The following is a 14,095-nucleotide window of genomic DNA, read 5'->3' as shown; positions in this document are numbered from 1 at the left end:
TATTGATATGCCATTGCTAGAAATCACTTTGGATACATACTTGATGCTAAATGGCTAAGTGAACATTTGACCGAATGATTATTGCCAACATTGACATCCATCTCTTGGTTGCGTTCCACAGGTGAGAAGCCATACAAGTGCACGTGGGACGGCTGCACGTGGAAGTTTGCGCGCTCGGATGAGCTGACACGGCACTACCGGAAGCACACAGGCGTCAAGCCCTTCAAGTGCGCTGACTGCGATCGCTGCTTCTCCCGCTCCGACCACCTGGCCCTGCACCGGCGCCGACACATGCTGGTCTGACCGGCGCTGCCCAGCGGACGGTCCACTTTGTCCCACATACACACATACAGACAGACAGACACACACACACACACACACACACACACTTACAACAGCACCCCTTAATTACCGCCTTCCACACATAAACACACACATACACATGGATATTCACACATGCGGCGCTTTTTAGGAGAGCTGGATCTCTCCCTTGAGAGGCTCAGCTGGGCTGAGCTTCATTGATGCCGCTGTGGTTTATTTGGTCTGCGCTCACACTCAAGTGAGATGGACAGAGGACGTCCCCTCTCTTAAACACAGACACACACACCTACACACACACACACACACACACACAATCACACACACACACACACACACACACACACATGCACACACTCACACACATACAGTAAACACACACGCCCACCCAACTCTCGTGAAGCAGAGGCACAGCAAGCCAGCTCAGGTGAAAGGTCACCTTGCGCTTGGAGTTCCAGGAAAAAAAAAACAATTTAAAAAGGAAGAAAAAAAAACAATTTAAAAAGGAAGAAAAAAAAACAATCGTTCACCCTCTTCAGCACTGCTCGGAAATATTTGGTGTTTGTTTCCTGAAGGTAGCTGAGGACGTCATCTGGGCAAACAGATTTCTACAAATTTCTATTCCTCAGTTGATTTTGGTCTTGTTTTATTTTTCCTTCTCTTGGCATCTTTTGCGTTGTTCCTGTTTAAGTGGCTGCTTCTCTGCATCATCATAATGTGAAGAACTCTGCGGAATAGGAAAGACTTGTGTGTCACACTTTATTGTTATTATTATATATTTTTTTCAAAAACAAACTAACAACAACAACAACAAAAACTTGGCCACATTTCAGACCAGATCCGGGCCCAATCTGGGCCACATGAACAGACACCACAGGGAGGACACGGGCAGGCTCCTCCAGAAACAGTATTGTTGCACAATCCCCCATCTCCACCTGACCCACCCCGCACCTCCGTGTCTGTAGGCTTCACTGGGAGGCTGCCACTAGTCACCACAGGCACAGGGCAGTTCCCATAGAGACAAGCGAGGCATCGTTATGGAAACACATGAAAAAGGCACCGGCCACTGCTCCGCTTCAGCGGAGAGGACATGCGGAGGTGAGGAGAAGAAGTGACACACACCACACACAGAAGGTCAGAAAAACAAACCAGCGAATGAGATTATTACTATATTATGTATCTACAAAAGACACAGGCAGACATTTACCCTCATTACAGTTCCATGGCAATACATTCTGTTCTTTATGACTATGGGTTGGATTTTTCTTTGTAGCACACACAAGCTAACAGATGACAGATGCTGTGTTCACAAGACTACCAATTCAGAAGCTTTCAACAGAGGCTTCTTACTTATCACATTTTTTATGTCAGAAGGAAAAAAAAAAAAAACACAAGACATGTTAATGGTGCATTTTGTGCTGTGATTAGCGATCAGTAAAGTGCAATCTCTTCAAAAGTAAATATGGTTTTCACTTTTTAGGAACGTTTTTGTTGTTTTATGTTTGCTGTTTTCTTACTATATCTTGCTTGCTTTAATATACCATCAATGAATACAGACATAAAAACAGTCAATACATGTTAATTTCTCTTATGTATACCAACACCCCTTAGTTAAAGAAATTTACTGGTCAGGTCAGCCGTCGGTATTAAAATATACCAACAAAGGTTTCTTTGGTCTGAGTCTACATGATGAAAATTATGGTTTGGAGTCCTTCATACACACTCTAGTGCCCATATATCAGTTTCAATCAGATAATGAGCAATACTAAGCCCATACCAGAGCAATTTCCATCCAGCGTATGTGCCAGTAGGCTAACTCTAGTTTCTTGGGGTCATAGACAGTGGAAGATGAAGATGTCATTGTTTGCAGTACAACTTTCACTTTTGTTTCTGCCTCTCATACACATCTGGTTGCATCAGATTTGTTTGTGTTGGTTCTGGTCAAGAAAAATTTTGTATGAGGTTGCCCCCTGTTGGTATGACTGGTGTACTGCATCTGAATGAAACAAGGTGGAACATTTCAGGGTTTTGACTCTAGTTTATTATTTAATGGTGGAACATTATTGTAAGGGATTCTTGATTTTGCTTCCAGATTCTTCTTCTGCTCAGTCTTGCTTCAGCATACAGTACATGCCCTCCAGTGACAGATGGGCTGGTAGGGATCACTCCTTCACCATGTTTGGTGCTGTGTTGAAGAAGACAGAGCATTGTGTGGGAAAAATCAGTACACCAAACTAGTAGGAAAATTCAGCACACTGACCTAATGTGTGTTTTGGCTACAGGACAGAGCCACACATGTAATACTGTTCTATGTGGTTCTGGTAGCTCTCTTACTGTGGACGTTTCCTCTGTTCCTGAGCAGTAAGCAAGCATACAATCACAAGGCACTGACAGTACACCACTATGTCAGAGTCCTTGTTTGAAAGTAATGAAGTGAATGCCTTTTTGAGCCATATCAATAACGCTGAGTTGTCATCTAAATAACTGTTGTCTGAATTGGGTGTCAGTGTTGCTGTTTAAGTAACCACACACTACAGTGTCAATGTGAAGATAATATCCTAAAAGCAATACAGTAAGCTTGAACAAAAATGTGTAATCTTGCTTTTATGATCTACTCTTATCTAACATGCTCTGGTCAAACTATTGAATAATTTCTGAATAATAGCAAGTAGGGACATCTTTTATACCAACCCCATTCTCACTCATGTCATATTGTTAGTTAACTAAAGGTGGTATGAGTCCAAAACAGATCACTGTGCATAGTAACCCAGACATCATCTGCCATGCTGGCAGATATTCTTGAAGAGTCCCTCAAATCCTCTGGTTCACACGCACTTTTGGAAAGGCCAGTAAGAGAAAGAGCAGGAAAGCCCACAGGGTATCGAAAGCACCTTGGAGAACAACAGTGTAGGCCACAGATATGTCGTTCAAGCACATCAGTATGCAGATTTTACTGGCCTCCTGATGTTTTCCCCCTGCATTTTAATCAAATCAGCCAATGAGTTCCTGGCGGGCCCTCCAATGATGTGGTTTCATAAGGTAGTGTTACATAAGCAGACTTTCCTAAACTGAGCTAACAGGGAAAGGGATTACATCGAAGATAAAATATGACCAACTGGTTTGTCACTCTTAGTGTTATGAAGTATTATCTATTTCATGTTATGTTGTTATATATCTACTTGTGTACACGTGAGTATCAGTTGTATTGCCCAGCGGGTAAGCATATCATCAGCACCTTGTTTTTTATAAACTATGATTTCGGGGGAAAAAGGATTTCAGTTATGGGGGGAGGGGGTGTTCAATCCAACGATATTGCCGCTAATTGCCATCAAGTCCCAATAACTTAGCGGTTGAATACCTTGATTGAGTTACACAGTGACACAAAAATGACCAGTAATGTATTTTATATTCATATACTGTACTCTCTGCAATGCCGGGCACTTCATCTTTGCATATAACTATTTTCCTGTAAAAAGTGATCTTTTGAAAATGTTGTAATATAAGTGAAAATGAAAATGGAAGTTATAAAATCAGATTTATAGGCTGTAAATACCTATGAAAATAATAGGGCTTTTCATTTCTTTTTTAATACAAGAAAATACCTTTATACGTATGCAGATTTTGAGACATTTGATTTATCTAATTTGATATAAAGTGGGGCTATTATTGATTCATACAGGTTTACCTTGTGAAGTACTAAGAACACAATTGTATTGATAAAAATAAAATGTGACAGAACAATCCAACAAATGGTTCATTTTCAGACAGCAGATTCTGTGTTTGAGAATCATTGCTTTCACAGAATACTCATTGATACGTGGTTTGTTGTACAGATGCACTATTGAGATCATTGTTCTTTTCAGGAAGTTCAAAAGAAACAAAAGTAAATAAAATATTGATATACCAAATGCATCACAAATTTTATACACATGAAAGTGCACTGTGTACTTATTGGGGATCTGTTATATCTGTGATATTAACACAGTGTAAACATATCTTTGCTTTGTGGCCAATCTAATATGATCTCAGCTCTTTGTTTTGTGCTGTTTTTCACAAAAGCATTGATGTTCTTGAATTACAAATGTGAGTGCATCAATAGACAGATGTTCCACACACTGTAGGTTCATGCATTCCTTAAAACATTCTGGCCTTCAAACCATGTTTTTTTTTTTTTGGAGCATAATTTTGTAACGGCAAGCAGGGTCAAAGTTATGCAATAATTAATAGTGCCTCCTTTAACAGTGTATTACCTAAATGTATGCACATGAGAGAGAGAGAAAGAGAAATCAAATGACAACAGATCAAATCAAAAATATTGTTACAAAAGTAAACTTCTCTCTTGTGAAGGTTCCCTGAGTAAGAGTAATTTTCTAAGCACACACTCATTCTCTTACACATGGACACGCGCGGTAACCAACACACACATTAACAAACAGCTGTCTTTCGTTTCCCCAGTACACTGAAAGCCTTATCTATTGCATCAGTACAGCAAAGATGTATGCCAGCTGTGAACACCCAATGATTCACCCTTTGCTTTTTCTCTTCCTTCACCATACTGTATTTGTCTCCTATGGAAGCTGCATATTATTTGTATGGATGTATTTACACGAAAGTGCACTGTGTAGACCTCAAAAGAAGAAATGACTTATTATGGTATTGTTAGGCTTCTAGTTTTTACCTCTCCAGTGTTGCACATTTGCATATCATTTTTCTTTTTTTTTTCTTTTTTATATATTGGTATACAAGGCATCCCCTTACAAACAGTATCTTTCAAATTGGTTAGTTTTAGACTTGGTTGAACTATGTTTCATTATGTACAATGTTGTACTGCCGTTTTCACACGGAAACTTCTATTGAATGTGCTAAGATGGATACCAATCCAACCTTTGAACAGCTCCTCTGTGAATGAACCGTTCTGATTTTCTTTCTTGTCAGTTTCTATCTGTACAATATTGCGTTGTCATCAAGTCTAATTTTTTTCACATTTGAATTCTTAGTTAATCCAATGCCTTTGGTTAAAATGTTACTGATGTTCTGTAATTGTTGTTGTTGTATTTATGTATAGTGTGTGTATTGTAAATATATTCAGAGCTTTTTGTTTTACTGTAAAGTTGTGATATATAGTATATATATATTTTTTGCTCTGCAGCGCTTCAAAGGGATTCCCCTTATCACTGAGTCCAGTCTAATGATCTAAAGTCCCCAATCTTTACAGAGGTTGAAGGAAAGCGTTTCTTATTTCTTTTTACCATCATTTCATTCTCCAAAAAAAGACGTCTGAATATTCTGTCTGTGCTTTTGCTTTTTCTCTGTACTTTTGTTCCATATGGATTGAGCTGTGAATTAAAATTGAGTTCAAACATATACATGTATAGTAATTTGAATGGAGGCATGAAGTTAAATAAAGTTGCATTTTGTATGGAAATCGTGTCTCCGGCCTCCCCTTCCATTGCTAGTGTATTTGAGTTCACCTGGCAAGCATTGCATTGTACCTCAAGCCTCAATATGGGCTTTAAAGGATTAGCCCTATACAATGAAACCAAACAATAACTTGATGAGTGAGTCACTCTATGGATTTGTCCAGTGAAACCAGAAAACTGTTTGCACTTGGCACAAACTAGATGGCTGCGGATCATTTCACACTAGTGGAATCATGTCATGGGAACTGAGCAAGCACTTCTCCAGAGTGTGGGACCTGATCGAGTATGGCTACTCCCTGCCCCTGGGGCCGTTTGTCACCTGATGGATGGACAAACACTTGTGTCTTCAGCTTTTGTGCTGTCAGGGATCTCCTTTTGTTCTGCAAAAATATAAATAAATAAACTCACTGCTCTCCAAGCAGAAGAGACTTGGCTCAAGACAGTACATATTTGGAATTATTTGAATGAATACTGTTCATGAATACATTCCTGTCTCTTTTTAGCCAATTGTATCTATGTTCTGTGCCTATTTGTGTCTACGTTCTGGTGACTGCTTCTCTAAAAGAATGCTAGGAGTTCAGGCTGTGAGCAGTGAGTTGTGACAGGGCTGCAGCTTTGATGAGGATTCCACTGTCACTCTGGTTTTTGCTCCTCTGAACAATCCAGTGATCTGTGCAGGGAAGTTGCTGAAGATGGTGTGTTGAAGCATCTGCATGCACACACACACACACACACACACACACACACACACACACACATACTCAAATATGTGAACGTACATATACACTGACACACATACACATGCAGTACATACAAGTACATACAGACACACTATCGCTCTCTTTTCACACACACACACACACACACACACACACACACACACACACACACACACACACACACACACTTTGGCAAGTCTCAAGCCAAACATGCTGTGACATCTCCCTCCCCTAGGCCTGAGGTTTATGGGCAGCATATTGACAAGCAGTATGGCGTGATTCAACATGCATGTGCCCGCCAAAGGAAAATATCAGAAGACTCAAGATGACAGCTTCTACGCAATCTTAAACATTATCCTAAACTCTCTCTTGGCTGTGATTTGCCTCACAATTATGACTGATATCATATACTGTAAATGCATCGCCTGATGTTTCCTCTCTGCCTCTGAAAAGAAAACACGTCGATCTTCATTTAATCTGTCAGTGTGACAAATTTCACTTCTTTCTTTACGCTGCCAAAGTTAGCATAAGACTACTGAGAATGACCTTTCTCATTGGTCATTTCCATCAATAATGCTGACTTTGTATTTTTGTGTTTGCAATTGCATGTTTTGTATGATCATCTGCCAGGCAGATGCGCTAAGTATTTGAATGGTATTTGTACGGTATATGTAGTGGCTTAAGTCTACCCTTTCGCCTTTTGTCAGAGACGTACAGAAACTGATTATGACAGCTGAGCAAGCAAGTGTGCTTATACACACATACGCGCACAATGAAATGACATCTTTTTTACAGTACCACAAACCCACAAGAATAGAGGCTGAACTGTGTGTTTTGCCAGTCATGTGAATGCTTGCTTATATGTGGATGTCCTGACTGCTTTGCTTTTGAAATGTTGTGTAACCGGGGTCGGTGGGAGACCATGAGACCAGCCATGACAGGTAATTCAGGTCTATCACTGTTTTGTCACACGTGGCCTCAGGAAGTGTTGCTATAAAGAGGAGGGACAGGATCCACATTTTTAGACATCCTCCATTACTATCCTCATCAATCCCAACATTCCTAAAGGTTACGTGCACCCATAAAATAATTACTACCATCTTCAGGAATTACAATGATTAATTTAGCTGGTCCTCACATCTAAACTACCTTATATGGTGCAGTAAGCTGTCCACTGTATCTTTAGTGGACTACAGGTGCTCACTGAATGTGAGCTCAGGCCCTTTATTCCTGCAGTGAAGCTACAGGACAACTGAAAAACTAGTACTGTTTAAAGACTGTGATGGTGCTGGAAAGATGTGCACTTTAACTTGAGCTTTCACGTGTCACTGACACATCCATACGGCACTAACACCACCCAAATATGGTGCCAAGTCTTTAAGGCCAAGCTCTTTTCACCATTTTACTGTGTGTGTCATCTCTGCAGGTATGAACTGGTATAAACAGGTTTGCTGGTGCCAAAGGTCTGCTGCAACCATTAAGTTGGCAAATTGTCATCAACAGGTTTGGTTTATTGTGCTAGAGCCCTAATATGAAAATGATAATGAAAAATAATGAAGCAGTTAAACTGCTCTGGTATCATTGTGATGGTTGCATAACATGTCTCTTCATGTACTACTCTAAATGCCTGTAAGCAGACCAAGCCAAACAAATTGGTACACATGGTATGTGTCTAGTTAAAATGACTGGTATATTTCTTTACATACATAGATAAAGAAAATCAAAGTTAGTTGATTCAATTTTATCTATGTACAGTGGCTCCTCACTGTACAAAATCAAATGCATCACATAATTAGTCCAGAGATTGTCTAGAGAACAGAAAACCAATGGGACTGCATAAGAGAGAGAAAGAGAGTACACAGTTTTAGTATTCACACTCACAAGATGACATAAACAAATAACTATTTGATCCTCTGCCTAAACCAATATGCCCAAATAAGGTTCTTCCCTTCTTCTTTTTGCAAAGGCCATCTCAAAGTAACTAAGGCAGACATTATGAGTTCAGTAAAAATCACAACATGGTTCTTGCAGAATAGAAAATGACAGCCCATACATAATAAAAATAAAAATAAATACATTATCATATTTACACCTAAAACAATTTAAAGCACCTAAAATAATGTATTTTTGGAGATGATACAACAAATAATCTACCTGAGCATCAGTCTAATAACTTTACACTTCATACATTGGTGTAACGCTAAAAGGCTGGCTTCGAGAAAGACACATTTCATAAACTTTAGCAATAAGTGAAAATAAACCTTAGAAAAACTACACTATTCTCTATATGTCTGTCTACGCAAATGAAGCAGTGTGTTGATTGTGACCAATGGCTGTATATTGCAGTATGTACCATCCTTTAGACGCAACAAAGGGAGGATCTTCTCCCTGCCTCCTGAAACGTATATATGGCACTACATAGACTGAGCCAATGGTTTCTTTTAAACAGAACAGTGCACTGTGTTGTGATTTGCAGGTTGTCTACAGCCGTGTCTTCTAAGAGAATACCAACTGATATGTTGGAGAGTCCGTCCCCCCCCACCCACCGCCACACACACACACACACATCCCAACTCTAGTCATTCTAATCCATGCTCATACTCTCAGGGCGTCTTGGTGGCCTGACCGGGTGGTAGGGAACATTAAAATGGCAGATGACAATGAAGCTGGATTTATGGGTACTGCCTGATAGGGGCCATAGCGGTGCCAGATCAGGTCCACATCCCAGGGTGCCTATAGGTAGCACCAAACATGTGAAGGTCACAGGCACTGATTGACCGGGGGAACACAAGCACTGTCACAGCGTTTGCACTTCACTGAAAGTGTCTAAATAAAGGCCTCTACAGATTGATTAAGAGTTAAGTGCTCTCGACGCGTGAGGGTGAGTGAGGATGTATGTTCGAGCCACTAACTGTGAGCGTTACGCGTTTAAAATAAAACCCTACGGTAAGTCATTTGGTTCACTTTGGAATGACTCTATAAGGAGCTACTCGACAGAGTTATTTGGTTATAATTTAACAATCAATCAGTTCTGACTTTTTTTAGACAGGAATTTGGCTTACTATTCGCTGCTGCTAAACGTTCCTGGGTTTCAATCACATCATTAAGGTTGTAGTTTTCTTTCAATAAGTAGCCTCTGTTTTCGGCAAACAGTAAAAAATGCACAAATGTCCTCATGAATGCTACAGTCACATACAGTAGATGCTAGTAAAAAAAATAGACACATACAATCTGGCCTGTTCACATTCACAGTTGCTGACACAAGTTGAGAATGTATGCCTGTAGTGTTTATGACTGCTACACACGCTGAGTGCAGAGGGGTATTTCAACACAGTGTGAATGGTGAGGCAGTGTAATTTCAATCACTCCCCGTATGGTATTTATGATAATTTGGTTCAGTCCATTACTTAAGCACGCAGTCTGCTAAGTGCTAAGTGGCTGAAATATTAAAATGAACTCAGACATGGGACGATGATCAAGTTCACTCTTTGGTGCCATAGGCCAAAGGCAGTGGTAACAGAGTGGATAATGTGGAGTTTGTGGTTAAGTGTAAGTCTTGGGTGGACATGTTAATTTGCTCATCCCCGGAAGACCTTTATATAGTTCAGGGACATTGCCAAATGAGGGTTGTACTCTAGTTGGAAGTGAAAAGATGACTTCAGAAAGAAATATGAATGATGAAAGATGGAAAATCCATTCAGAAAGAAAAAATAGTTTAACTGCACACAAACACACTTCTTTTTAGTTATTACCCACCCCATTGTTGGCTTTACATAAATGGCAAACTTGTCTCAGAAATGTACAGCAGAGTAGACAATAAAAAATGCATGAATGTAAGGCTGGGTGACTATCAAAAGGCACATTTAAATATGAATAAATCATATGAGGGGGGAGTCAGTTTTGCTGGACAGTCTAATACGAAGCGCCAATGAGAATCAAAATGGAGTTAAAAAAACAAATAAACAGAAAACCATGGTAACCATATGGTTCCTGATGAACAGTGAATATCTCAGTGTAAGCAACAATCCACAGAGAGCGTCCACAACGCGCCCTGGTACTCCCTAAGGTTCTCAGGCAGGCAAAGTCCGCCTTGGAGTGGATCACAGCCAACATAACAGCCAGCACTGTCAACAATTTGTATCCCAACCCTCCCACCCCACCCCACCCCAGTCAATGTTCTCGCGGCAGTCGCCTTGTTTTTCGTCCAGGCGACCACGGCTGTTCTTAAAACGCTCCTACCGCCAGGGGAGCCTTGTACCTGGCGGAACGAGCTACGCCCAGTCCCCCATCCCCGTCCACCTGTGGAGTAATTAAAAGCGGGAGATAGGGGGGCTAGGGCTAGCGGCGGCCCGCGGGCGCTAGTTCTGGTGTCTCTTCATGTGGAGGGCCAGGTGGTCAGAGCGCGAGAAGCTGCGGCTGCAGACGGAACACTGGAAGGGCTTGGCCCCCGTGTGCTTCCTGAAGTGGCGCGTCAGCTCGTCGGAGCGGGCAAAGCGCCAGTCACAACCCTCCCATGAGCACTTGTACGGCTTCTCTCCTGAAATAAAACCCGACACGATATGGTGTCAGCAATCAACAACAGTAAGCGTTTGGTTTGCTCAAAGGGTGTAGACACACACACACATGCCACCACGTCATGGAATTAAGGGTGGAACAAAGAATGCTAAAAGTGTTTAATCTGAACTAAGCTTTATTCGACGTCAATGGTTTAGTATCAAAGGTATATTAAGAGTTGATGTAATGTAGGAAGACTTTCAAACAGCACGCAGAATGTGTCCGCATGCCAGCAGCATACTTCTGCCTGGCAACATAACATACTTCATCCAAAATAAGACAGCAGGCGTGCGTACGCCGCCCCTTTATAACATTCAAAACTATAAGTCTTACCCGTGTGCGTCCGCAAATGAGCTTTCAAATGTGACGACTTGGTGTAGACCTTCTTACAACCTGCAAGGAAGGCAATAAATGTCACAGATGACATACTCTGACATCATCATTACATGTTATATCTTGAACCTGTTGGACAGCCATAAGCATGAAAAACTTAAAAGGTCATAGTTAATCGCTTTACTTTTTGTTTAATCATTAAGAAACGTTAATTACGTATGTCTGCAGGAATGTCTAGTTTTGACTATATGTGGGTGTCTGGGCAGTAAGCGGTTCTCTGTGTTGCCCCAAACGCACATCTGGTTAAAGGAATGTCATTTGTCTTTATGGCTCACCTGGTATGTCACAGTGATGTATCCGCCGCTTGTCCAGGTCGGGGTTGTTCCGGCGGTTGTACCTGATGGGCATGACCTGGGCAGATGCAGGTGCTGGGGTGGGCATGGGTGCGCCAGCTAGGCTGGGGCTCTGCACGGCCATTTTGGACGCCATGCTGGCGGCGTAGGATGGTGGCGGGGAGAGGTTCTGGAGCAGGTCTTTGCACCTGTCCGGGCTACCGGGCTCCGAACTTGGGGGCGACGGGGGCAGGTACCCCGGCTTCTGCTGGAGCTGGGGGTACTGGCCAGCGGACGACGAGTAACCGCGGCTGTGGACGCCGCCGCACAGAGCCTTGCTGGCCATGGACTGGTCTGCCGGGTGGAGGCCAAAAGCGGACATTGGCGAGGACAGGCTACCATGCAGGTCGGAGCACAGGGCGCTAGCGGGTGCGAACGTGTCCAGTTCCGAGTTCAAAAGCTGAAACAGGGGGATGTCGTGGAAGTCGAGAGAGGGGGCCACCGGCTCCTGTTTGACAAACACGCTGTTGTTGTTGCTGTTGTTGCCCCCGGCGTCCGACGCGGGGCTGAAGAGGCCAGTGTAGTCGGCATGGTGATGGGTGCCCGAGGCCAGAGAGCTGGGGCAGCTGGGATACAGAACCGACTCGACGGGCTCTGCCTTGATCTGGGCCATAGCTGGCGTCACGGGCCGACACAGACCTGTACGCAGGTAGGTGACATCCGGCAGGAAGACGCTCGGGTTGAGGCCGTACGGAGAACCCTGGCCCTGGCTGGACTGATCGAGCATTGTGGAACCATCCCTTGCAAACTTCTTGTCCTCAAGTATTCCGTGGTGTGGATGAGGCTCCAAGTATTTCTCCATCTCTGATTTAATCTGAAAATAAGAAAGTATTATCAGTATAATTTTATGGTTATAGATATAAATGTATCATAAATACAGTATTACAGTAAGAGCTAGAGTTATTGAACAGCCCATTCAACCATGGAGGCACAATCAATATTCAATTTCCAAATACAACATAAAAATACAATAATGTAATACAAAACTACAATGAAAAAAATGATAGACAACATCATAATCTGTAACATGAGAATACTCTGGCAAAATAGTACTGTGACATTTAGACAGCTATCTCATACACACATTGCCTTTGGCCAGGCAACACACTATACCATGCACTGGTTCAGTAGTGGAGGAACGGGGGTGGGGTTGAGAGCGTCTTTCATAAAAAATCAAGAAGAAAATGTATAGGCTAGATAGCATCTTGTCATGGATGCACCCCGGGGCAACATCTCCCTTGCTAGGACATTTTTCAACGAAGGTATGAATGAGCCCCAAGCAACGCCTGTGGAGTGCCATGCATAAACTATGGAAATCTATCGCTGAATTTAGACCTCACAGCTGCTCCAGAGTCATGGATACCTCTCTCCTAAGTTTTCAAATTAAGGTCAGCGTCGGTGGAGTGGGGAACTTTAACCTCCGCACAATGAATAGTGGCCCATGCTCTCCGGCCCATGCATCACAGCGGATCACTCATTTCGCTGGCCAAATAGCCTTCATCGCAAATCAACCCATCAATTCGGAAGTCACATGGCAAAACGCCAAACAAGCAATTTCGTAGCCTATTTACACAAGCAATCATAAATCTGCAATGCTTATGCCTGGTGCCTGCATACAGCCATCGCGTTGCTTCTGTGTTATTGTATGTGAAAGACACTAATAAATCGTTTGAATAATAATGATTTAAACATACGGTAAATATTGGCGAACCATGCTAAAACATGGCTAAATCCTAGCAGATGCCACAGTTAACAACAAACGTTTACTAACCAGAATGTGGTCGATTGTCGGGGTGCCATTAAAAATATTCCTCCCTATATTTGAAACGAACCCGCAATCTTCTTGCAATCCCCCCGACGGTGCAGCTTTGAAAGGTGTATAAAACGACTCCACTTGCCCTGGAACGATACCCGCACTGTTCGGTAACAAAACAGTGGCCATGAAAGCCAGTCAAACGAGAGAATGTCTTATATTAATTTAACAAGGCTTACTGCGGTAAATAACACGCCAATGTAGCTGTCAAGTGTTCGCTCCTTGTTTCACGTTTGACATGTCAAATTACGCAACCGCCTGATTTCAATGGCTCAAGACGGGGCGGGGCTCGCGCGTTGAGGAGAAAATGAGATGTGCCAGTTCGACTACATTTACTGACATTTTGGCCATTTTTGAACTGACGATGATGTGAAGTTTATCTTTTTTCAGACCATACAGTAGGTTAAGAAATGTGACCAAGAATCATACAACGTGGTGGGACTTCATACATTTGTCACCAATATTTTTGTTGTTGTTTATTATCGGCTACTTCACCACAGAGTACTGAGAGAGGACTCCAGTGTCATTGCAAATTAGTAATATCAA

At 42.2% G+C, this 14,095-nt stretch overlaps 2 protein-coding genes across 3 annotated transcripts in view; one reads left to right on the top strand and one right to left on the bottom strand.

Moving 5' to 3' along the window:
* Positions 1–5,743, top strand: part of klf12b (Kruppel-like factor 12b) — a 55,885-nt gene extending 50,142 nt beyond the window's left edge. For both annotated transcript variants that reach the window (XM_048238935.1, XM_048238934.1), the window contains one exon: positions 122–5,743. In XM_048238935.1, coding sequence (XP_048094892.1) covers positions 122–303 — 182 coding nt within the window. In that variant the 3' untranslated portion in view covers positions 304–5,743. The remainder of the gene's footprint in view (positions 1–121) is intronic.
* Positions 5,744–10,627: 4,884 nt separating this feature from the next.
* Positions 10,628–13,794, bottom strand: klf5b (Kruppel-like factor 5b). Its single transcript, XM_048239618.1, has 4 exons — positions 13,508–13,794; positions 11,680–12,550; positions 11,345–11,404; positions 10,628–10,994 (listed from the first exon to the last, which is right to left on the bottom strand). Exons 1-4 carry the CDS (start codon positions 13,676–13,678, stop codon positions 10,816–10,818), a joined length of 1,281 nt encoding a protein of 426 aa, XP_048095575.1. The 5' UTR covers positions 13,679–13,794; the 3' UTR covers positions 10,628–10,815.
* Positions 13,795–14,095: the final 301 nt, after the last annotated feature.

The sequence above is a fragment of the Alosa alosa genome, chromosome 3 (genome assembly GCF_017589495.1).
Source record: "Alosa alosa isolate M-15738 ecotype Scorff River chromosome 3, AALO_Geno_1.1, whole genome shotgun sequence".
NCBI lineage: Eukaryota > Metazoa > Chordata > Actinopteri > Clupeiformes > Clupeidae > Alosa > Alosa alosa.
Note: the sequence above shows the minus strand (reverse complement) of the source record. Positions and strands in the feature narration are given on the sequence as shown.

Excerpts from the sequence above, each read along its gene's own strand:
- klf5b (XM_048239618.1), bottom strand. The coding sequence starts at position 13,678 with ATGGCCACTGTTTTGTTACCGAACAGTGCGGGTATCGTTCCAGGGCAA. Across the intron at positions 11,405-11,679 it reads ACATCACTGTGACATACCAG|GTTGTAAGAAGGTCTACACC; the intron begins GTGAGCCATAAA and ends CCTTCCTTGCAG. Across the intron at positions 10,995-11,344 it reads TCATTTGCGGACGCACACGG|GAGAGAAGCCGTACAAGTGC; the intron begins GTAAGACTTATA and ends GTTTTATTTCAG.